General features: G+C 39.0%; 1 protein-coding gene across 4 annotated transcripts in view; it reads right to left on the reverse strand.

The window, feature by feature from the left end:
* Positions 1-22886, reverse strand: part of csnk1g1 (casein kinase 1, gamma 1) — a 42464-nt gene extending 19578 nt beyond the window's left edge. For all 4 annotated transcript variants that reach the window (XM_057333577.1, XM_057333569.1, XM_057333561.1 and 1 more), the window contains exons 1-4: positions 22705-22886; positions 20057-20373; positions 19649-19689; positions 19144-19213 (exon numbers count right to left, since the gene is read on the reverse strand). In XM_057333577.1, the coding sequence (XP_057189560.1) occupies positions 19144-19213; positions 19649-19689; positions 20057-20237 (292 nt within the window). In that variant the 5' untranslated portion in view covers positions 20238-20373; positions 22705-22886. The remainder of the gene's footprint in view (positions 1-19143; positions 19214-19648; positions 19690-20056; positions 20374-22704) is intronic.
* Between the last annotated feature and the right edge of the window lie 222 nt (positions 22887-23108).

The following is a 23108-nucleotide window of genomic DNA, read 5'->3' on the forward strand; positions in this document are numbered from 1 at the left end:
TGCAGTTGCGACATTACGCCACAGTGGAGGCGCTGTTTCGTTATCAGCACACTGAGGCGCTAAAAAGAGATGCAGAACAAGAGACAGCCTGTGTTTCACGCAGTGTTGGGTAAGTTACTCTGAAAAAGTAATTAATTACTAGTTACTAATTACATATTCAATAGTGTAATTAGATTACTGTACAAATTACTCTCTCCAAAAAGTATTTAGTTACTTATTACTAATTACTTTCTATATCATACATCAACTTTGATTAGTTAAGTGATTCAAGGACGGCTCTTTTAATTCATTCAAATAAATAATATGAACTACATAAAGTACTCTTATGTACCGACCAAAGTATTACAAATGTGAGAATTATACATTAAAGCACAGATTTTAAAGTTAGACTTTGAATTTTGATGTTAATTCCACTATTGCACACACATATATTACACAAAGTATTTAGTCTAATTACATCAAAAGTAACTGTAATTAAATTACAGAAAAAATAAGAGTAATCCCTTACTTTACGTTTTCAAGTGAAAAGTAATTAAATTACAGTAACTAATTACTTAGTAACTAGTTACACCCAACACTGGTTTCACGGCAGTTTGTTTTGCATCCAAGTACGTTTAATTTCTTAAATTAACATGACGTACATCATTGTAATGTCTTTAGCTGTGCAATTGCTCCGGGGGTACGTGTGTTCACTACTCTCTGGATGGGTTAAATGCAGAGGTCACATTTCGTTGCCTTGTACATGTGCAATGACAATAAATTGAATCTAAATCTAAATCTAAAAAAAAAAATTGGATCGTTGAATCAGCGTATACTGTACACAGCGAGTTCACCAGTATGAACGCACATTACGTTTAGAAGGACTCGCACACAAATGACTCATTTGAACCGATTCATTTAAACTATTGAACTTTTCAGTCACTAGCGAATATAAGAGATCCTTGAATCATTTAAAGTGAACCACAGACAATGAAAGATGTGAATGAGCTTTGCTCATTTTGAAAGACTGGTTAATTCAGTTGGCTATTGTGGGCTGAAAAGTTAGTTGAAAATGATAAAAATGCTTCATTTGATTAAAAAAAACATTTCTGTTTGGTTGAATAAAAGTAATGTTTTATATAACTTCATAATTGTCATTTTTGTCTAATTTTGTTAGAACTTTTAATATGTCAAACTCAAAGTCACTTTGGTTAAGCCACTTAAAGGTGGTAGGCCTACGTGTGTGTGTACAAGATTAGGATGGCACCACATTTTGAGCCAGGAAAAACCCTGTGTATGTTTTCAAATAGGGAAAAAAAACCTGTCATTGAATTTCTTTTCACAAGCCATTTTAATAAAGGTGATTGTGACATCTCACATGAGGCTTTGACTTGCTAGTAAACATTTATTCCATTTTGTAGAAAATATCGATATACATATAGGATATCGCCTTTCATCAAAAAAAATACAGAGATATGAATTTTGGTCAATATCGCCCAGCCATACTGTATATAAGTGTTATCCTTAGCTTACTCTGCCATGTTCGGAACTGACATTGTTGGTAATGACAGACCAAACTAATGTGCTCTAAAATTTAAACATTGGTTAATGTTCAAAGCATTAAGGTCAATAAGTTCATTTAAATTGTTAATGACAAATAATCAAATTGTGACATTAACATCCATGACATCTGTTCCACAGGTATTGGACCATTTTAACTGATGCCAGAGGAAACGTGAAGATGGTTTAATGGGTCTGAATTATTATTTTCTATTTGTTTACCCTTGTTTCATCTGTGTTTTAAATAAATCGTTAAATATTTGAATTCAAACATTGAATAAAAGTATTTTTGTGAAATGCCTGTCAGTGTTTTTGATGTTCAGATACATTTTACTTAACACATCAGTATTAATACGTCATATACGATTTTAAGTAATATTTTGAAAAATCAAGTAAAGTTTACTGAGAAAAAGATAATTAGGACTCTTGTAAAGAAATATTACGTATATTTATACGCATTACTTAAAAAAAATAAAAGCTTGGACAGTTCTGATAAATGTATTTATTTTTTAAACCGAGTTTAAAAATGTTCCTAGCTTTTTTCAAGTAAATTTCACTCCAAATTTTGTCAGTGTACAGATTTCCACTGCAAAGAAAACTGTGCCAACAATGTAGTTGAAGATGCATAACCCAGTTCACATAAACCAGCCGCTAGCTTCTGCCGTCCCATACACCCAAACACGGACACCAAAAAACCCCATTCAGTTGTAGAACCAGAGGCCAGTGAGTCGGGTCTAATATCACACCTGAGCTGGTTGATCAGTAGCCAAACTGATTCCCAGCTAGTCAAGTCTTGATGTAGGGCTGAACAGAGGTATATCAGAGTTCAACACAACATAGCTACACATTAACCTCAGTCAAAAGACAACTTTACCATTCTTTCTAGAGGAAGAGATGTGTGACCTTTTCTCTTGGCTCGGTATGATGGGAAATTATGACATACAGCAAGTGGATAAAGAGTAACTTCTCATAAGGAAGCATTTACTATACTAAAAGACATCGCAGACAGATATGGGCATCTTTATCAATATAAAGAGAGAGCGAGAGCGAGCGCGAGAGCGAGAGCGAGAGCGAGCGCGAGAGCGAGAGCGAGAGCGAGAGCGAGAGAGAGAGAGAGAGAGAGAGGATGGACATGGATTACATAAGAGCTAGGGGCGGTGTTATGTCATTCACAAAGCTGTGCTTGAGGATGGAGAGAAGCTCTACCTCCCACCATAGCATCCTTTCCCTCATCAGCACCTCTCCTACGCAACACGCGCGCGCGCGCACACACACACACACACACACACACACACACACACACGCAGTGGTCATCAGGCTTACACACACCTTAACAAAGGACACACAGGACACACCTTAACAAAGCTTGGACTTCCTGTATTCAATCCTGATACACTGAGAATACAGGGGGTGGTGTCACAAACCATAGAAATGAACTCAAACTTCCATCTCAAACGAACTACAATGAGTACATTTAATTTAAAATACATGTACATCAAATCACCACTGTGAAGCAAGAATCTGTACTGTGATAATTATTCTTCCTGTCTGTCAGTCTATTCGCTGTAATAAGACCTGAACTGCTGTGCTGTCTGCAAAGCCTGTTCTCAGGAAAGATTTTCCTCTCTCTCTTTTGTACCTGTTCGGATCGGATTAAAAAGGATGATCTTTCTAGTGCAAACAAGAGAAATCATTATGTTTGTAATCTGAAATCATATGTAGCAACAAAAAAACATTAAGAGAAACTGTATGAAAGGTTGCTCTAACCAAACTTTAAACTATTGCATTTACACAGCTGGGTCATATAGACATATAACCTATTTATCATTAAACTAAATTGTTCATAAAGTATAAATATAAATTCACACATGTTCATATACATACATTTTAGATTAATTTTTATAATGAAACATTTTAATGTGCCACTAAACCAGCATAAATGCATTTACAGTATACATAATGTTTATGTTTACACAAATTTACAATGCCATTTACAAATAACTATATTTGGAATGACTAACGCCTCAATATAAGAGCCTTACAAATGGAGTTTGAATATGATGCTTGTGTGCGTGATCATAACACATTAATCTGAGCAGATGGGATGGACCAGGACCAGTGATGTAATTCCTCATTGATAAGAGCTACGTGCTCAGGCATATGAGAGTGAGAGAGAGCGTGTGAGAGAAAGAGAGAGAGAGTGCACTGATCACGCCATCATTTTGGATTGGTGGAGTAAAAGATGAGTAACAATAACTAACATCCTCTCGTCACAGCCTCGGAGCTTACATTTGCCAATTTTCCATTTACACTTACTGGAAAGAAAGTTTTTCCAAATGCTACCTTAATCGGTATGATGTCACTTCTGGTCCTTATTATCACAGAAAGGTGGTTTCATCTGAGAGACCGCAGCACACACAGAACAGAATCACATGATGCAGCCTCTTACCAGATCAGAATCAGCTGGATGATATCCAGCTGAGTGATGCTGCTAAAAACGGCCCTCTCACAAAATCATGTCTGGGCATGTTGGCGTGGCGTGCTTCAGGACAGCAGCGTTCATGTTAAGACGGACTTGTGTTGCAAAGTCAGGTCTTTGAGCGCTAACCTTTATCAATGAGTCTGGCATCAATTTACACTATCAAAAACTATAACCAAGTCAAAAATAAATGCGTTTAAAATGGACAGCTGTCAATAGGAGTAATTTACACCCAACCCTTACACTTCAAACATTGTGGTTTTTCTAAAAGGTCCCCTTAGTCACCTTTGATAAACGCATATGCCAAAACGCATAAATGCAACTAAATGTCAATCACAGCATTCACCGGTCAAATATGTCTAACCAGTAGAATTAACCATTGCTCCAAAAAACTATTTTAAAATACGGCTAACAAAGAAATTAGGGGCCACGGTGTGCTCTGCAAAACAAATAAAGGTCACCAAACCTGGGTTTAAGCGCAAATGAAAATCTAAATCTCTAGATCTAGAGCCAGTATCAACTGGCAGGGTCTGTTATGTAAATATATTTCATTATTGCATATACACGACTGTGTTCATGCTGTTTGGGTATTACCGGATTCTTCACAACAGAAAAAGCACTACACACCAAACCGAGAAGGAATCCATCCATCTGCATTAAATGATGCACCAATAATGTTTCAAACCGTCAATGACCAAGTGTTACATTCAGCCTTTATTTGTGCGAACATGCTGAAGGCAAGAACAAGCGGATGGAGGAAGGTGAGAATCACAAAGCAGAGACTCTCCACCCCTCCATCACCCCATCCCCCTATCCATAAAGTCTGAGCGGAGAGCTCAGCGGGTGGGCCCAGTGGAGGCAGCCCATACAGCACCTCCTCCACTGAGGTTACTCCTGTAGAAGAAAATCTGATTCAAAGAAGCATCGTGATGCTTTCGCTAAAGGTTTAGGCCTTGACGTGTGGTTGGAATTTGTAATGAATAATAATCTTCTTGGCGAAAGCATAAGCACGACAAACTATTACGGATACAGATTGGTGTCATATGTGGACCATCTTTGAAACACTTGGCACACAAAACTAGACATCGCTTTTGCGGTTGAGAAAAGCATCGTGACTGCATGACTCCCTGTGTCCATGATGGGCAGAAACGAAGGAGAGACATTCTCTGCAGTCGTGTCTGGGGGAGGGTGGACCTCTGGGGTCGGGTTGCAAAGTAGAGGACGTAAGGGGAAGCACATCCTCAGGAACACATGCTACAGTGACAATAGCATCTCCTTCACCTGACCACCAAGAGCCTCACTTCCTGTAGTAGAGTCACAGGGTCTTGCAAAGAAACATGCTCAAAAATAAATGGTCACAACAGAGTACAGCCAAGATTTAAAAGACGCTACGCACCGCTTGACTACGTCTCCCAGAGGAAAGTCAAAAATTAACCATAGTCTGTGTTCCTCCCACTCATCTGTTATAAATGTTACTGCTTCCAAATGCATAGAGACTGTGTCTGTCCCCCGAATAATACTACAAAATAACAAAATAGCCAAATCTCAGAAAAATAATCTAATCGTGATTAAACCTGAGGACAATGTAATAAACGACCAAAACAAACTCATAAAGTTACTAAATTCAAAAGCAGTTATTGTAAATGAAATGATCACAGACAACAGTTTTGATATACTTTGCCTTACCGAAACCTGGCTTAAACCAAATGATTATTACGGTCTAAATGAGTGTACCCCACCAAGCTACTGTTATATGCATGAGCCACGTCCGGTTGGTCGAGGTGACGGTGTCGCAACAATCTTTAGAGACTTTCTTGCTGTAACTCAGAGAACGTAGCATAACTTTAAATCATTTGAAGTGCTTGCGTTGAACATAATTGTTCCAATTGATAGTAAAAAATCATTGCTTTCTTGTATGTTGGCTACTGTGTATAGACCCCCTGGTCCCTACACTGATTTTCTGAAAGAGTTTGCGGACTTCCTATCGGACCTATTGGTTAACGTTGATAAAGTACTAATTGTCGGAGACTTTAATATCCACGTAGATAGTGCTAACGATGCATTAGCAGTGGCGTTTACAGAGCTATTACACTCTTTTGGAGTAACACAACACATCAATGGACCCATTCATCGATTTAATCATACACTAGACTTGATTATATCTCACGGAGCCGATCTAACCAATATAGATATTATACCACAAAGCGACGATGTCACCGATCACTATCTTATAACATGTACACTGCGCACTGCAGAAATCAGCCGTTTAACTCGTTATCGACAGGGTAGAACAATTACCTCGACTACTAAAGATAGTTTCTCAAAGAGCTTGCCAGATCTGACTCCTTTAATAACCATACCAATAAATACAGAATCGCTCGATGACATGACCAGCAAATTGGGCACTATTTTCTCTAATACATTAGAAGCTGTCGCACCTATGAAGTCAAAAAAGATTAATGAGAAAAACATAGCACCATGGTACAATAGCACCACTCGCGCCCGTAAAGAGAAACACGTAAACTGGAGCACAAATGGAAACAAACCCAATTAGAGGTCTTTAAAATTGCGTGGAAAGAGTGCAAACTGTTATAAAAAGGCACTAAAAGCAGCAAAGGCTGAGCACCTCCGTAACCTCATAGAAACTAACAAAAACAATCCAAGGTTTTTATTTAGTACAGTTGCTAAACTAACAAATAAACAGACTTCACCTGACCTGGGTATTCCGCCGCACCTTGGTAGCAATGATTTCATGAATTTTTTTACAGAGAAAATCGAAAACATACGAGACAAAATAGTAAAAACTCAACCTCCAAGTCTGTCCTATAAATTAGTACCAACCATCGCCCCAAAAGAAAGGCTACAGTGTTTTTCACCTATAAAACAGGAAGATTTAATTAAACTTATTGCAACATCTAAACCTACAACTTGCTTATTAGACCCCATACCAACTAAATTATTAAAAGAGTTATTACCCGTTGCAATTGAGCCCATTTATAACATTATCAACTCGTCAATTAATCTAGGCCATGTCCCAGGAGCCTTTAAACTGGCCGTCATTAAGCCTCTTATCAAGAAACCAAACTTAGACCCCAATGAACTAGGAAACTATAGACCGATTTCAAATCTCCCTTACCTGTCTAAAATACTAGAAAAAGTAGTGTCCACTCAGTTGTGCTCTTTCTTACAAAATAATGACATACACGAAAAATTCCAGTCAGGCTTTAGACCGCATCATAGTACTGAAACTGCGCTCGTTAAAATTACAAACGACCTGCTTATAGCATCAGATAAAGGTAACATCTCACTCCTAGTCCTGCTTGACCTTAGTGCTGCGTTCGATACTGTAGACCATAAAATACTTCTAGATCGCTTACACAATTATACCGGTATTCAGGGACAGGCACTACAATGGTTCAGATCTTACTTATCAGACAGACATCAATTTGTCCATTTAAATGGGGAATCATCAAATCTAACGCAAGTAAATTATGGATTACCTCAGGGATCGGTTTTAGGACCCTTGCTATTCTCCATATACATGCTGCCCCTTGGAAACATTATTAGAAAACATGGAATTAGCTTCCACTGTTATGCAGATGATACTCAGCTATATATCTCATCAAGACCAGATGATTCCTTCCAACTATCCAAATTGGCAGAGTGCATCGACGATATAAAGCATTGGATGACTTGTAATTTCCTTCTTTTAAATTCTAATAAAACAGAAATATTACTTATCGGACCAAAGACACGTGAGCAGAATATTTCGGATTATAACCTGCAAATTGAAGTCTGCACTGTTACTCCAACAAATACAGTTAAAGACCTCGGCGTTATATTAGACAGCAACCTGTCATTTAAAAATCACATCTCAAATGTCACAAAAACAGCCTTCTTCCACCTAGCTTATTCATGCATTTGTGACCTCAAGACTTGACTACTGTAATGCACTACTTAGTGGTTGTCCTGCATCATCAATAAACAAACTACAGTTAGTTCAGAATGCAGCTGCCAGAGTTCTAACCAGGTCCAGAAAATACGATCACATAACCCCAATGTTATCAACCCTTCACTGGTTACCCATAAGTATCGTATTGACTTTAAAGTTCTTTTAATTACTTATAAAGCCTTAAACGGTTTAGCCCCTACCTATATAACAGAGCTTCTACCACACTACAACCCATCACGCTCTCTAAGATCTCAAAACTCCAGACTTTTGATAACACCTAGATTAACTAAATCAACCAAAGGGGGTAGAGCTTTCTCATACGTAGCACCTAAACTCTGGAATAGCCTTCCCGATACTATTCGAGGGTCAGACACACTCTCCCTATTTAAATCTAGATTAAAGACACATCTTTTCAGCCAAGCATTCACTAATACATAGCTAATGAACAGCAGCTACGCTAATTATTCTCTTTCTCCCAAGAAAAAGGCGACCATCTGAGCGGCCCAGCTCAGACAATTCCATCCCCAACCGAGAGCAAAGACGGACTACTTGTCACATTAATGCTAAATTTACAATACTTGGTATTTAATGGTAAACTTACATCACATGACAGCAGTTTGAAGTTATAGCTGCAATCAGTGACTTTGATTGGAGGTTGCTGGGTGGGTGTTTGTAGGGAGTGGGGGGGCTTGTTGGTTGCGGTTCGGGGCGTTTCATTTGTTGGGACTGTGTGGGTCTGGTCTGGTTGGTCTTGTTTTGTGGTCGATGTCGGACAACAGAGAAATAAAGTTCATTATGCCATTACTATTTTTCCCTGGTTGTTCCTCTGTTGTTGATCGCGGAACGGGACCGGGTTGGACCTTCGGCGGGTGGGGCTTCCTGGGTCATGGCTCGTGGGCTCTCCCTGTTCTTCGTGGACGTTGCTCGGTGGCTTTGGTCGGGGTCACTGAGTGCAGCTATGACACGTCAGAGGAGATCTGTCCCTCCCGGCTGAGCCTGGTTTCTCCGGAGGTTTTTTTTTCCTCCATTTATTCATCATTGGAGTTTGGGTTTCCTCGCCACAGCAGTGCAGTGTTGGCTTGCTCACCGGAAGACTGCATTTATTTATTTATTTATTCATTTATTTATTAGATATTATTTATTATAATGATCTTGCTTGGTCTATAAACACCATGCACTGTGCTGTGTTTTACCTTTCTGTGTTTTTCTTATTTGCTCCTGTAAAGCTGCTTTGGAACAATGCACATTGTGAAAAGCGCTATATAAATAAAATTGAATTGAATTGGAATGAAATTTACTGTAGATGAGCTTGCGGGACTTGACATGTGCCCGGTTAACCGCGGTTACCACTAAATCATGCTGAAACCGAGTTGGCTGCGATATTGCAAAATATTGATTATTTTATTGATGCGTCGCTTGTCCGTGAAGCACGGCTCTGGGATCAGTAGGAAATGCTGCTCGATCTAAAAGCAGTGCGAGTTTAAGTCGCTTATAACGTGCATTTAAAAAAGCAACACCCGTCAAACATGATCATTATAAATATACTTTATTATCATGAAAATACCTGAGGAGGCTTGAGGATCAGTGATAAAAACATGTCCTTACGCATTTCCTAGAACTACTTGTGTTATGGTCTTCTTCTGCAGTGCGTATTTGGAGTTTCTGCACGAGAACTCCCTCTGGCTTTCGGATGCAGCAGCATTTTACCGTACTGCACTCACAAATTGTGCATAAATCACGTGATATATATTTTCAGTTAACCGGGCATATGTCTACGCGGGACACAAAGTACGTGTCTAATACACACCCCTAATACAAAAGGGATTTTTCACCAGCAAATCAAAAATTCCCCATGTTTTACTCACCCTCAAGGCATCCTGACTGAATATGACTTTCTTCTTGAAGAATAATGCAGTCAGAGTTATATTACCACGCATCATTTAACGTCCAAGTGGTAGAATGGGAGTGAATGGGCGTTGACTTTTTGAAGCTCCAAAAAATGCATCCATCGATCAAAGAACTGCTTGACACAAATCGATGCGTTTAAAGGAAATATCCATTTTGAGAGCGCTATTAACGTTGATGTCTAGCTTCCGTTATCCCTTGACTGCACGTGAACCGTAGAGGCAGCGGCATCCTATTGGAACAAAACAACTGCCGCGTTCGTCACCTGAATTTACGACATGCCTGCGTCATTTGCCGGAAAAACAAGTCTCAGGTCCACGTGCAGTCGAAGCTAGACATCAACGTTAATATATAGGATGCATTGAGGGTGAATAAAACATGGGGAAATTTTGACTTGCCGGTGAAATATCCCTTTAAAAGGTCCAATGTGTATTTTCTGGGAGGATCTACTGACAGGCATGCAATATAATATACATAATTATGTCTTCAGAGGTGTATATAGACCTTTCATAATGACACTTTATGTTTTTATTACCTTAGAATGAGCCATTTCTATCCACATACACCGCGGGTCCTCTTACATGGAATTCACCATGTTGTTTCTACTAGGGTCTAAAGGATGTCGCCCTGCGGTGTTATAGGCGCGTCTGGTACATTCTGCGCAGAGACACATCTTTAAACAGCGCGAGCTGGGCAGTTATAAATTCAGACGTGTGTGATCTGTACAGCGCAAGCTTCACAGTTATAAAATGAGGCTAGTTGTTAAAAAACATTGTCATGTCTATCAGCCCAACCCTAGTTTCTACAGTAGCCCTAAACGGACAAATTGCTCTACAGAGCGCATTTTGTAAATAAGTTATCTCCTTTGGCAAAGAAGTGAAAACGTGATGACAAGTACCGTGTCAGCCGCCTCAGTGCTTTGAAAGGGATGGGTAAAGAGAGATGTTGATTGCAATTCATAACCTCACAACTAAAAGCTGCTAAATTTCATAAACTGGACCTTTAAATTTTTATACATTTTGTTTGGCTGTCAATTGCTCATCAGCTACAAAACATCCCAAAAGTGACCTCAATGATACCTATGGATCTTTATTCTTATAGTGGCGTTATAGTTTTAAACTTTAGTGTGAACAGGCCTTAAAACAACTACAATTCATTTTACAGTTGAAAACCAACACTGGGTCTATATGAAACAAGGTCAGCAGACTGTATCCCATCAGCCGATGGTAGGAGTTAGGGTTCATGAGTTATGCGGGCTCTGCTGATGCGGTATTACTCCAACACAACGTTCTGCCTCTAGAAGCTGACAGAGGCATGGGTGTAGAATTACACCGGTTTCTTCCAGGCAGTTTAATCAGTGGACTGCTTTTCAGACGTCATGCGATAACAGTGCTAAGTGAACATCCTGGAAACTCTTGTGGTCAGAGTGCCACCTTTCCTGAATTGCTGACTCATCACTGAGACACAAATCCTGCTGTAGGACATCAAACACAGCAGTGTGACATTATACTGTCTAAAGATAAAGAACATGTAGAGCTACATTCTAGTATTTTGGGGAACAGAATGATTGATTCAGATTCCTTTTTGTGATTCCATTAATGATTAATTTGCTACTTGCAAGAAAAAGATCAGCAGTTTGTTGACAAATTATTATTATTATTTTTTTAAAGGACAGGTACAGTTGAACAAATCCGAAGTAACCAATTCTTGCAAAAAGGTTTGTTAACCAAGACTATTTAAGATAAATGTATAAATGTCATACAAATACAAGGCTATAAATTTAGAATTACAATAGTGGACAAAAGTTAACTGATGTCGTCACCATTCATACATATTATTAAAAATGTTTTTATATTTTTGTATGCACGTTGCAACGTTGTGCTTAAAGAGGGGGTTGAATAGTGTTTCATGCATTTACTGCGTATGACGTAGTATTTCTGTGCTCGACACGCTTTCCCCAACGTTCGTATAGGTTTTCGAAAGTTTTCTTAACATGAAATTCCGTTACGTAACAACTTTTCTTAGTCCCTAATTGCGCAATTCTCCTGGAAAAGCACGCCCACGCGTCAACCAGCGAGAGAAATAGCACATCAATCAGTGCGCTTCGCAGAAGTACAGATGTGTTTTTTTGTTCACTGCATTTGGGTGATGAATGTTATATAAACGGTGGATATAACGCTGGATTTGGAGATCGTTTGAAACTGATAGATAGCGCTAAAAGATGCCGGTCATGAACCGCACGCGGTGAGTGAACCAGAGTCATATTTCTGTGTTTTGTTGGCAATCGTGCGTACGTGGATAATGCGATGATGTATTGTGTGCTCGTGCAAACCATAGGTCATGGAAGAGGTGGGATGTTGATTGGTACTGGCCGGGGAATGGCGTCACCACGTGTCTCAACCAATGAGAGCATTTGGGTTTGGCCTAAGACTGCTGAAGCGCGCACATGAACCAGGAACACCAGACCTGAATGGAGAAAGGTAACGAAATCTTCAATGGACAGTTCATTATAAATCTATTCCAGACAGCGGCGTTGATAGAACAAACCACTCTATTTCGTCTCCCCTCCTTCAGCCATGTGCTTATCTATCAGTGCTCTCGTCCCACAAAGACGTAATATGCACGGGTGTAAAAGGCTTATTTAATGCTACTGATGATAGAATACCCCGGCTAAGATACAAAACAGCAAGGATAACGAATTGTGTTGCGTGTATTGTATGCATTGTATGCAGTGTGAGGCAAATGCAGAAAACATGTTTAAACATGCGCGCCTAGAGAGTCAGAGCGCAAATCACTAAACTGAGTTCTCTTTCACGTCTTCTTATTCTGAAACGGACAAATAAACACAAAATTCCCATATTAGCAAGGGACCATGTAAAAGTAGTCAGTTTTATGAACGTTAACAGCGGGGAAACAAAACAGACACGTCACAGTACATTAGATCCGTATATCTGTATAGAGAGCTCTTAAAGGGCAGCAGCATAATAAAGATCTCCGTTTATAATGTTCATCAAACAACAAAGGACGGGCCCAAAACACTCACTCATATTAAAGGAATTGTGTTCTCCTTTTATGAATTGTTAAGAAAAAGAAAAAAGTAGCATACAATCATTTAGTTGTTAAAGATGTGCTTTAAATACAGTACACTTTACACTTTGTGTTGAAAGAGAGTTAATGTATAAGCAATAAAATCAATCATTATATCAAACTAGACAGAACAATGATGCCCTGGCACTGGCATATAACTTTGGTTTTATATTTAATTTGATTATATTAATGTTTAAGTTGAGATTTACAAGAAATATTTTAATTTAAAATTGTTAATGCTACTATGTAAAGGAAATACTGTTGTAAAAAAATCACATTATTTGTTTAAAGCAGCGGTTCTCAATCCTGGTCCTCGCGGACCCCCGCTCTGCATATGTTGTATGCTTCTCCTACCGCTTCGGAGTTTTGTTCAATATGCCCGTAAGAGCCCTGCGAAGTAAACATCACTAGATAATCTGCCATAATTCCAGTTCGAAATGGGCGTATATGTTCCATCCAAAGGGCACTAAGCGTGACTACGCAAATCTCAAGATTACGGTTAAATAACCCTTCAAACTTCCGTAGTAGGTTTTGTCTGTGTGAGGACGCTGTGTTCGTGTTCTTAAATTAACTTCAGCCGATTTCCTGTGTGCAGTGAGTAGAGAGCAATGAACACTGGTCAGGGAGCACGTCAATCGGAACGATTCATTCATTGAGCTCTCTTCTAACGAGCTGGTGATTTAAATCAGGCGTGTTAAACAAGAGAGAAACACAAAATATGCAGAGCGGGGGTCCGCGAGGACCAGGATTGAGAACCGCTGGTTTAAAGTGTTTGCAAATCAAACCACTTTTGTTCATATAGCAGAACTTTTAAAATAAACGTGCACAATACACTACTTATTCATTATTGAATTTTACACGATTAATCGCGATTAATCACAGAAAAGTAATGTGATTAATACGATTACAATTTTGAATCGTGGCCCAGCACTAGAAAAAAAGGCTTTATTTTTAATATATTTTACCTTAATTCTTCATCGCAGTCTCTCCTCACAAAACGACCGGATTTTTCCGGTTTCTGTAAAGTCTCTCATTCCGACACGCTCTGATTGGTCAAGCTGACCCAATCTGTTGTGATTGGTCACCCGCAAGTTTTGGCTTAACAGTCTGTTGTGATTGGTCAAGCACTCAGAGCTTCAGTGGGAGAATGTCCCGCCTTGCCATACCTTTAGCTCTTAGCAATAAACAGTAAGAATGGCTTCAGTTTCACCTAGTTCAACACACAAATTAATCAGAAGCCTTTCTTTTTTAAATGTGCACTCTGGTAATTGCATATAAGCAGACTCATATCATTGCGTGCGTCTGCGTAAGATAATAGGTTGATTTGTTATTATAAACGTGTTATTTTCTTTCTAAATGTGCATAGGACACAGCGCATGGACACTATCGACAATATTACACAGAATCTGTAAAATTCGAAAAAGGGCATTTTAACTCACAAATGTCCATAACGTGTTACAACCTTTAGCGGTCCTGAAGTGACTTGTGTCTCACACGGAGGCATAATTTGCAGGTGGGACGAGTGGGACATGTCGCCACCACTTTTTGCCAAGTCAATTGTGTCCCGAGCACTTATTTGAATAAAACTAAGCTTGTGGAACAAACACGCTGTGAACGCGCCGCTTGCGCATGCATTGTCCAAGCACAAAAAATGTGTAAACCAATAAAGAAGTGTAATTTTTAATTATTCCCACAGTTATTAAGTAAATATTTTCGTTATTGAAGTATTGTTTTCCATTGATTTGACCAACCCCAACGGATGGGGGCTTTATATGCGACGTGTCTTTGGCTGGAGAAGCAGAGCTCACGGAGCGGAAAGGGTTCAAATGAAGCGCGTTTGGCGCTAAATAAAGATATTAGAGGATATAGCAGCAAAATATAATCAACATAAATGTCCCTGAGTGCGCGTGATGTGTACATCTCAGTTATGTAGACGCGCTGCTCAATTTAAACCACAGAAAGATTTTTTTAATGGTTCATTACGTCTTGCGGTCCGGATGGAACGAAGGATAAGCTGGGTGAAAACCTGTCATCCGGTGGTAACTGGACTGTTGCTAGTCAGGGGCAGGGCATGCGTATTTTCACCAACCTGGGAGCGTTTAAAAACAAATTTTTTTAATCTGCTTTTCAGGTGGTTGACGCGACATTTTCCCACACCCGCTCTCTGTCACCTGATGAAAGTGTGCTTACCTGTGTATGTGCGCGCACGTGTCTGTGTGTGCAGAGGAGAATTGTAAAGGCGCGACCACGTAGAAACAGAAATGACATGCCGCCATGTAAATAAGATAAATACCATAATGCCATAATTTAGTTTGTTTAATATGAGAACAAGGTATAGAGAATATGTTATATATAAGGTAACCTTAAATGACTTCTCTTGTGATCTAACGCTACATAAAAAATTTAATTAACTTGACATTCAAGGGGGGCAGGAGGTGCCGTTGGAGGGGCGGGGCGCCCCCTAAAGTAATGGTAGGGGAAACACTGGATTAATCGTGATTAATCTTATTCAGAAAAAAGGTTTGTTTTTACGTATGTCTTCGTACTGTGCATATTAGTTTTGTATTAATAAAAACATACACATACATGCACATATTTAGGAAAAATATACAATAAAATATACAATAAAAACCTTCACGTCAGTTTCTTGATGACAGTGCTTACTGCTTACATATTCTACTGCATACTAATATTTTGATGCTTTACTCAAAAGCAAATATTGTGCAAATACTCCCTAAAGACATAGTTTGATCCTATACAAGCCTAGGCAGTTTTAGGTTTGCAAATCTACAACATAGATCTGGACTAGCATGTGATCTCAGCACAGATGGCATTCACAAACACACAGATTTCCTCGAATATAACTGATGAGTGGTTTGTTGAGACGGCTCCTGTAGATTGACTAGTAGCAGTGCCGTGTGCTGAATTATTGATTACCTGCTGCTCAAAAGCTGCTCCACCCACTTCCTGTCTGCACTAGCCCCATACACACCCCAGATCTACATACTTATCTACACATTTTACAAACTGCATTTAAAACTGACAGCTGTGTTCTACTTCAAAGGGAAGCTTGGGTAAATGCATTGTTGTTTCTTTCACTGACGTAAACATTGTGGGCAAATAAACTGGTATGGCTGGTAACTGATAATACCAATATTCTATGATCTAATGCATAATATGTTTTCCTTAATGTAAAATTATGCATTGAATCTGTGTCAGCTTGTTTCAAAAAGCTGCCCAAAAACACGCAAGAAACATGTGAGGCTGACGCTCATGTTCATAAAAAGTCTCCTATTTTTAATATACATTTTTCATTAGCAGACACTGAAGCAGCTCTATTTTTCCAACTAGTGAGATATCCATCTGTTAAAATTCTTAAAAAATATATTTTACAACAGAAGACATTTTGAAGAACGTTGGTAACCCAAACAACCCACAATAAACTTCCACTATATGGGAATATGACCGACTAGCTCACAGAGCAGTGGGCAAAGTCTTTACAGGCCTGTCACGGTCTTTATCCTTGTCGCTGTTTGATCAAATCTGAACTCAGTACGGGTATGATGACTGAGGAATGTGCGAGCAGAGTATCATAGGACACGCCCCCTGCCCAGTCATAATCCAGACACTGATGAGAGCATTTGCATTGTGTCACCAAGGTAACACTGACACCGTGCTGCTCTGTGACGCCCGAGCTGCTACTTCCTGAATCAAAGTGCAGCGTGAAGTGATCAAACCCTGCAGCCGCTCAATAAGAGGACAAAGACCTGAACCATTACGTCTGTTACGAAACAAAGCAATGAATTTTCATATTACAGCTGAATCATGATATAACTGCAGTACAAAATCTTACATTATTTTATCGTACTCTAACTATGTCTCCCATATTAGCCAAAATTTTACATTGAATTAAGCCATGGACTTATATTGCTGGATTGAAACCCATACTGTTTTATCTGTTTTTAAACAATAAAAAAAGTGTTCTTAAACGGTGAAATTAGCCATCAAAACATTAGGAATGTAAATTTGAATGAGGGTTTAGCACTCATTTAGCACAAAAAACGTATCATTTTTTATTTTAAAAAGCTGATAATGATCTGGCATTATTTATTTCAGATTTATAAATATAATTGAAAAACATTATTGGGATGCTTTTGAAGGATTATATGCCAGACATAATACCCTGCATGCCCTTCTGATAACAATCAACTGTAAAATTTCCCCAATACTTTAATAGCACATCACTGCTATTAAGCCATAAATTCAGCTATACATTTTCAAGCGTTGTACACACAAGCTATTCAACCGTATACACTGTCCACATGTTTTATTAGCCTTGCTTCAATACTGTGTCTCGACAAAAGAAGCTAAATTATAACAAGTAAAACCATTGCCAAAATGCAAACAAACTAACAAGACTACAACACTTTTCCCTGCAATATAATAGTTTTGAACGCCAGCTACAACAACCTACATTTACATTTGAATAGAAATATTATTAATAGTCAAAACATCAGGCCATAAGGATCAGAGGAAAACGAAACTGTTAAAACAGAAGCAACATCTAAATACAAACACACACTGCCCTATGGCAAGCCTGGATTACCAGAAGATTAGTCAACACATTTTATCTGAGTAAGCCTTGCACGAATCACAGGTAAAGCCAACAGCTGCAGTCTGCTCCAATGAAGACCAAACTAACGATTAACAATGTCCTCTTGTTATATATATATATATACTGTATATATAAACTCCAGAATCCCATGCAGATTGGGCCACCAAAACAAAAAAGAATCCAAAATATGGAGCCCAGTCCATGGCAAAAAAACAAAAAAACAGTTAAGAAATATTTATGGTCAGCACCAGACATTGCGCTAGACTTTTTCACTGTCCGGACAGGCTCGTAAAAAATCCGTCATAATCTATTTTTACCCATCACTATGGTGCAAGGTGATGATACGTGCTAAATAGCATGTTTGTGACGTCATCGCGACGTACATGCGTTTACTCTCTGAACTTACTGTATTTTAAAACCTACTGTATTTTAAAACCACCGAATACCCAATAGAGCTGAAGTCTTTTACATATTTAATGTTTCTGTTGTCAGACATAAAATAATAATTGCAGACAAAAAGAAGCAGAGAGACATTTTTCCACTCACTGAATCCAAAATGACGGTAGTCGCTATCGCTCTCTGAAGGAAAAAAAGTGTAAACAGCGCACCACTGCTTTGTGTGCGCCCATGTGTATGAGAACACGCGACTCGGGGGTCTGATTGAGTGACAGATGCATGCTTTCCAGAATCATATCCAGAAACAACGCCACAAACAACGTAAAAGATCGCTGTGTTATTATAAAAAGTGTAAAAAGATTTTATGTTCGTTTTGAACTTGTTTATACAGGCCACTGGCTCCACACCGCGAGTCTCCGCTGATCCCACGTGGGTTTTCCTGAATGGACGAGGCATTTATATATGAACGGGAAACATACGCATCCCTTCGCGATCGCTTTCAGGGCAGGGGTAGCTCTTGTCGCTTGCGATCACTTTCTGGTGAAAGAAAATAATTGGATGCTACCAACCAACTCGACAAAATTATTATAATCCGTCACAATGACGGACAGTCTTCAAATATTTCCGTCACTCGTATTAAAAATCCGTCAATGACAGAGAATTTTCGGTTAACGCGACCTCTGGTTAGCACATTTGTAAAGTCACTGGTAAGTGACAAATTTGTCATATAAGACAAAACATTCATTTTGGACCCTGTGTGATTTTCATTGCTTTACTACAAAGTCTAGGTGAATATAAAACTGCACGGTGATGTGTACAGTAAACACTAAGGCTATGACTCAACATGTCAGGTACTTCAGTTGGGAAATAATCCTCAATCCAATACAAAGAAAACATCCAACAAAAACCTGCTCAGCAACCGTGGGCTTCAAAGCAAGTAAAATGACGGTAAATCCCAGTCACAAAGCCCTGAGCCGGTGAATACAGTTCATGCCTTGAGCACAGGTATGAATAAAAAAAGGACACATAACAGAACAATGCACTATAACGAGCAAACACTGACAGAACTGAAAACTATATAACAAACAACTGACAGATAAGAACAGATCAATATAATCAAAATAAACAAAGGAGAAACACGGGGCAAAGCAACATGTTTGTTATTCTTACCTGCACTGCCTAATGTTTTGTAGAACCGGTACTCCAAATGTAGCTGTGGGGCTCTCGATTTCACAGGTTCCTTAATATTAGGACAAAATGAAGAAAGAAGTCAACTTTAAGTATATTCAAACTGACAAATCCAGCAATTCAATATGAGCAGTGCAAATATGGTGTTGAATGATCTATTTGAATGACACTATCGACACGAGTCATTTACAAACTTCTGACAGACACACCTAAGTTAGCACTGCTAATATTTTTTTTGTTCCAGGTCTCCAGAATCTCTGTCTACAATTCATTTTTGAAGATGCGCTCATGCTTACCAGGGCTCAAAGAAATCTTTGAACACATTTCGCACATTTATTTCATATGCATTAAAACTGAATGTTTAAAGATTAAGGCAAAAGCATTTGATTTATAGACAAACCTACCTATACAGATATAATACACACAATTTCTGCTTATAATTACTGACAATTTTCATTAAAGGAATAATACATATAAATGTACTCACCAACTTTATTGCAACATACTCATTGGTGTACAGGTTCTTTCCTGAAAAGTAAAGAGACAAAGTCTGACCTACTGAAGTTGAATTTCTCTGCTTGAACTTGGATATACATTATTCCGATGTTGGGCACTGCAAATATTTTTGGTTAATGCAGATAAGTGATCCATATGTCAGCAATATTTGCACATTCGGAGATTTCGAAGTATTTGATATGGCCGCTTTTTACTTTAATGACATCATGGACTCGATCTGGCACAGACTTCACAAGTTTGTATGAAACCTGATGATTATCTGCTGTTATCCCAGAATAATTTGAGTATGTTTCAAATGAATTTTACCTCTGGCAAAGAAACTTCACCTCAGGTAGCTCAGTTGAGAATTTGCAAGCGAAAAAAATCTTGCTTTTCTTACCAAGCTTCAGCTCTCCAAAATTGCCACAGCCGATCTTCTTGCCAACTCTAAAGTTAGGTCCTACCATTAGGACCCCAGAGGATGTGGAGGAGCTGGAGGGCCTGGAGTGCCCGCTGCGCCCCTGGGCCACTTTACTGCTCCTCACCGGCCTCTCGCCCTCCTTCTCTCTGGGGTGATCCATGACTGCGGCGCCAGAGGCACAGAGATCCAGACGAACCAGGCCAGAGCCCAAAGCAGACAGCTCAGGCCAAAAGAAAGCTCATGGGACGATGGCTGTTGGCACCGCTGCCACTGACCCAATCACTGTTGCGAGCACACTGAGGAAAGAAAACATTCAATGTATGTTTTTCACATTAAAACACACAATGCTGCTCTACTTATAACAGAAAATAGACCATTTTGAAATGAAAAACGATTAGTTAAAAAAAATCATTATTTCATGTTTCTTTGTCTGGAAAATTCCTATTAAATCATGTTAATAAGCATCATCAATGAGCAAGGCCATATGCCATGTGACCCGATCAAAATTCACATTTTCGCAGCACAGGTGCAGATCACGATCATTATTCAGTGCCAGCAACAAAAAACAAACAAACGGCGGACAACAAAAACAATCTGCGTAAGAAGAATAGACACATTAAAGCATTGGCATCAATTTCTTTTATAAAGTGACACATTTGATATCGACCAAAAGTCCAAAACGGAAAGTATTTCATTTTAATGTAGTATTAAGAGAAAAAACCTTGCAGTCCTCATTTATAACAAGACCAGGAAGAAAAATCAAATATCACGCTTCTTGTCATTTAGTGCATATGCAGGTAGGTCACATGGTGTTATTGTTTATAACATGTGGGTACTTGTACATGTGCAATGACAATAAATTGAATCTAAATTGAATCTAAATACCCCAATTATTTTCCAAGTAGGTAAAAGGTACTCGATATTGGTTAAAATTCTACAATAAGCCCATGAGTCGGCAAATAAAAGCATGAGTGTGCATAAGCTTTCACATATTTTCAATGCCCTCTGCTATTTGTGTTTATCAGCGGCACAGTACTAATGCAACATGGTGTATCCATTAGAAGGCTCATCTCAAATCATTAACCTTTTGAAAAGAGATTAGCTCAGGAGGAAGCCGGGCATCAGGGAGGGATTCCTATTGTGACACCAGTAAGGAAATGCTTCCCTTGAGTCCTGAGAAGACGGCATGCTCGGTGTTGTGGGGGCGATTGCTTCGACATACTATCAAGCTTTCAATACAACGTTCTTTCAATATCAACGTTCAAAACAGACGATGGAGTGGGAAAAATAGAGCCAGAAGTTTTCAGATTTTATGTGGAGATGCTTAGAACCCCACATAAGTTACATATTTAAAGGGTTTGCACCGTCACAGAACCCCTAAAGATTCATGCATTAGCTCTTTTAACAATACAACAGAAATACGCATTTTTCTCTGTGACACAATGCTGTTTGATATCAGAATATTTGCGAAAATGGTAAACAGCAGTCGCACCTGTTACCACCATATTTAACTTATTAAGTAAAACATATAGGCCCGGTTTCACAGACACGGCTTAGATTAAGCCAGGACTATGCCTTATGTGAATTAACGTATTTATGTAGCTTTTATGAAAATGCCTTAGAAGAATACATTACTGGTGAGCATCTTGACACAAAACAATGGCACTGATATATTTTAAGATATTTCTGGGCAAGTTATATTCAGTTAAGACAGGTCACACATTCATTTTAGTCTGGGACTAGCCTTAAACCTTGTCTGTGAAACCGGGCCATAATCATCTATGTCTATAATCATATACATATCTGATGATGTCGAGGAATCAAAACTGGATTAGTCTTAAAAATTCCTGGACTGGGTTCAAATAACGTAACAGGTTTTATATCGAATATAATATTGGTTACACAGCCATTGGCATATAAGTGAATTTATTAAAGCTAAAACGTGTAACCTGATGTACCTGCATGGTCCGATCATCTGACATCTCACTTGAGATCAGACCACTGATGCGTATGCGCGTGTAACGGATTCTCTAATGGTCCCCAGTGAAGACAAAAAAAGCCTTCTGAGTAATAAATAACTCAAATCTAAAACACAAATAGTCGAAAACGTCTTTATCGAAACCTCTAAGCTGACAAAACAAACAAACATAAATAAATAATTCCTCCTCACGACATTGAATGAGCGTTCTTCTCGCTGCGGGCCAGAAACCTCGATGTTCAATGTTTTCAGATCTGAACAGGAAGGAGGTGCACCACATTCAACATATCACCCGCCAGCTGTCTTGGACGCCGATACATTCAACTATTTTTTTTTTCATAATATTCAATCGATCGGCCTGGGTATCGATACAGTTGAAATAGAAACAGCGAGCAAATACATATAACGTTAGTTATTCAATCTTCTCGCTAATATTAGGAGCCACGGGGCGAGTCGCGATGCGCACATACTGGACCAGCTGTTGAATCACTGAATACGGATCACATCAACAATCGAGCATTCAAGAATATTAGCGAATATTGCCAGGATTACTAACGTTAGTCAGTTAACCGATATGGACTAAAAGAGCTAACAGCCTTACAAACACCTTTAGCTCGTTAGCTCTAGCAGCCTAATATCTTTCACTCACTTCCACGATGATAAGCCCGTAACTTCACCAGGGAGAGGATTTCTGAGATACCAGCGTCTGCAGATTGTATGACACCCTTTTCCCAATCAAATCAGTCTTGGTATCCCGCTAGCCGCTTTTCCTCCTTTCTTTAGTGTTCCTGCAAGTAACGTGAACCTTTCGCTGTCGCCAATGACTTCCGCTCTCGGACTCCAAGGAGATTTCAAAACAAAAGTCCCTGCAGTCACTCCAGAAGTGGCAAAGACAGGGTCTGAAATTTACTAACACTCGTCAAACGCCAAATAGAGTAAAATTTGCATTGCCGAGAAAAATAAATTAATACAATTACACGTACTTTTCAGTGGACGATAACTTAATGAGAATGTAAAACAAGTCGACTTATAAAAACAGAAGAACGCTGGTTT

The sequence above is a fragment of the Triplophysa rosa genome, linkage group LG1 (assembly GCF_024868665.1).
Source record: "Triplophysa rosa linkage group LG1, Trosa_1v2, whole genome shotgun sequence".
Lineage (NCBI taxonomy): Eukaryota > Metazoa > Chordata > Actinopteri > Cypriniformes > Nemacheilidae > Triplophysa > Triplophysa rosa.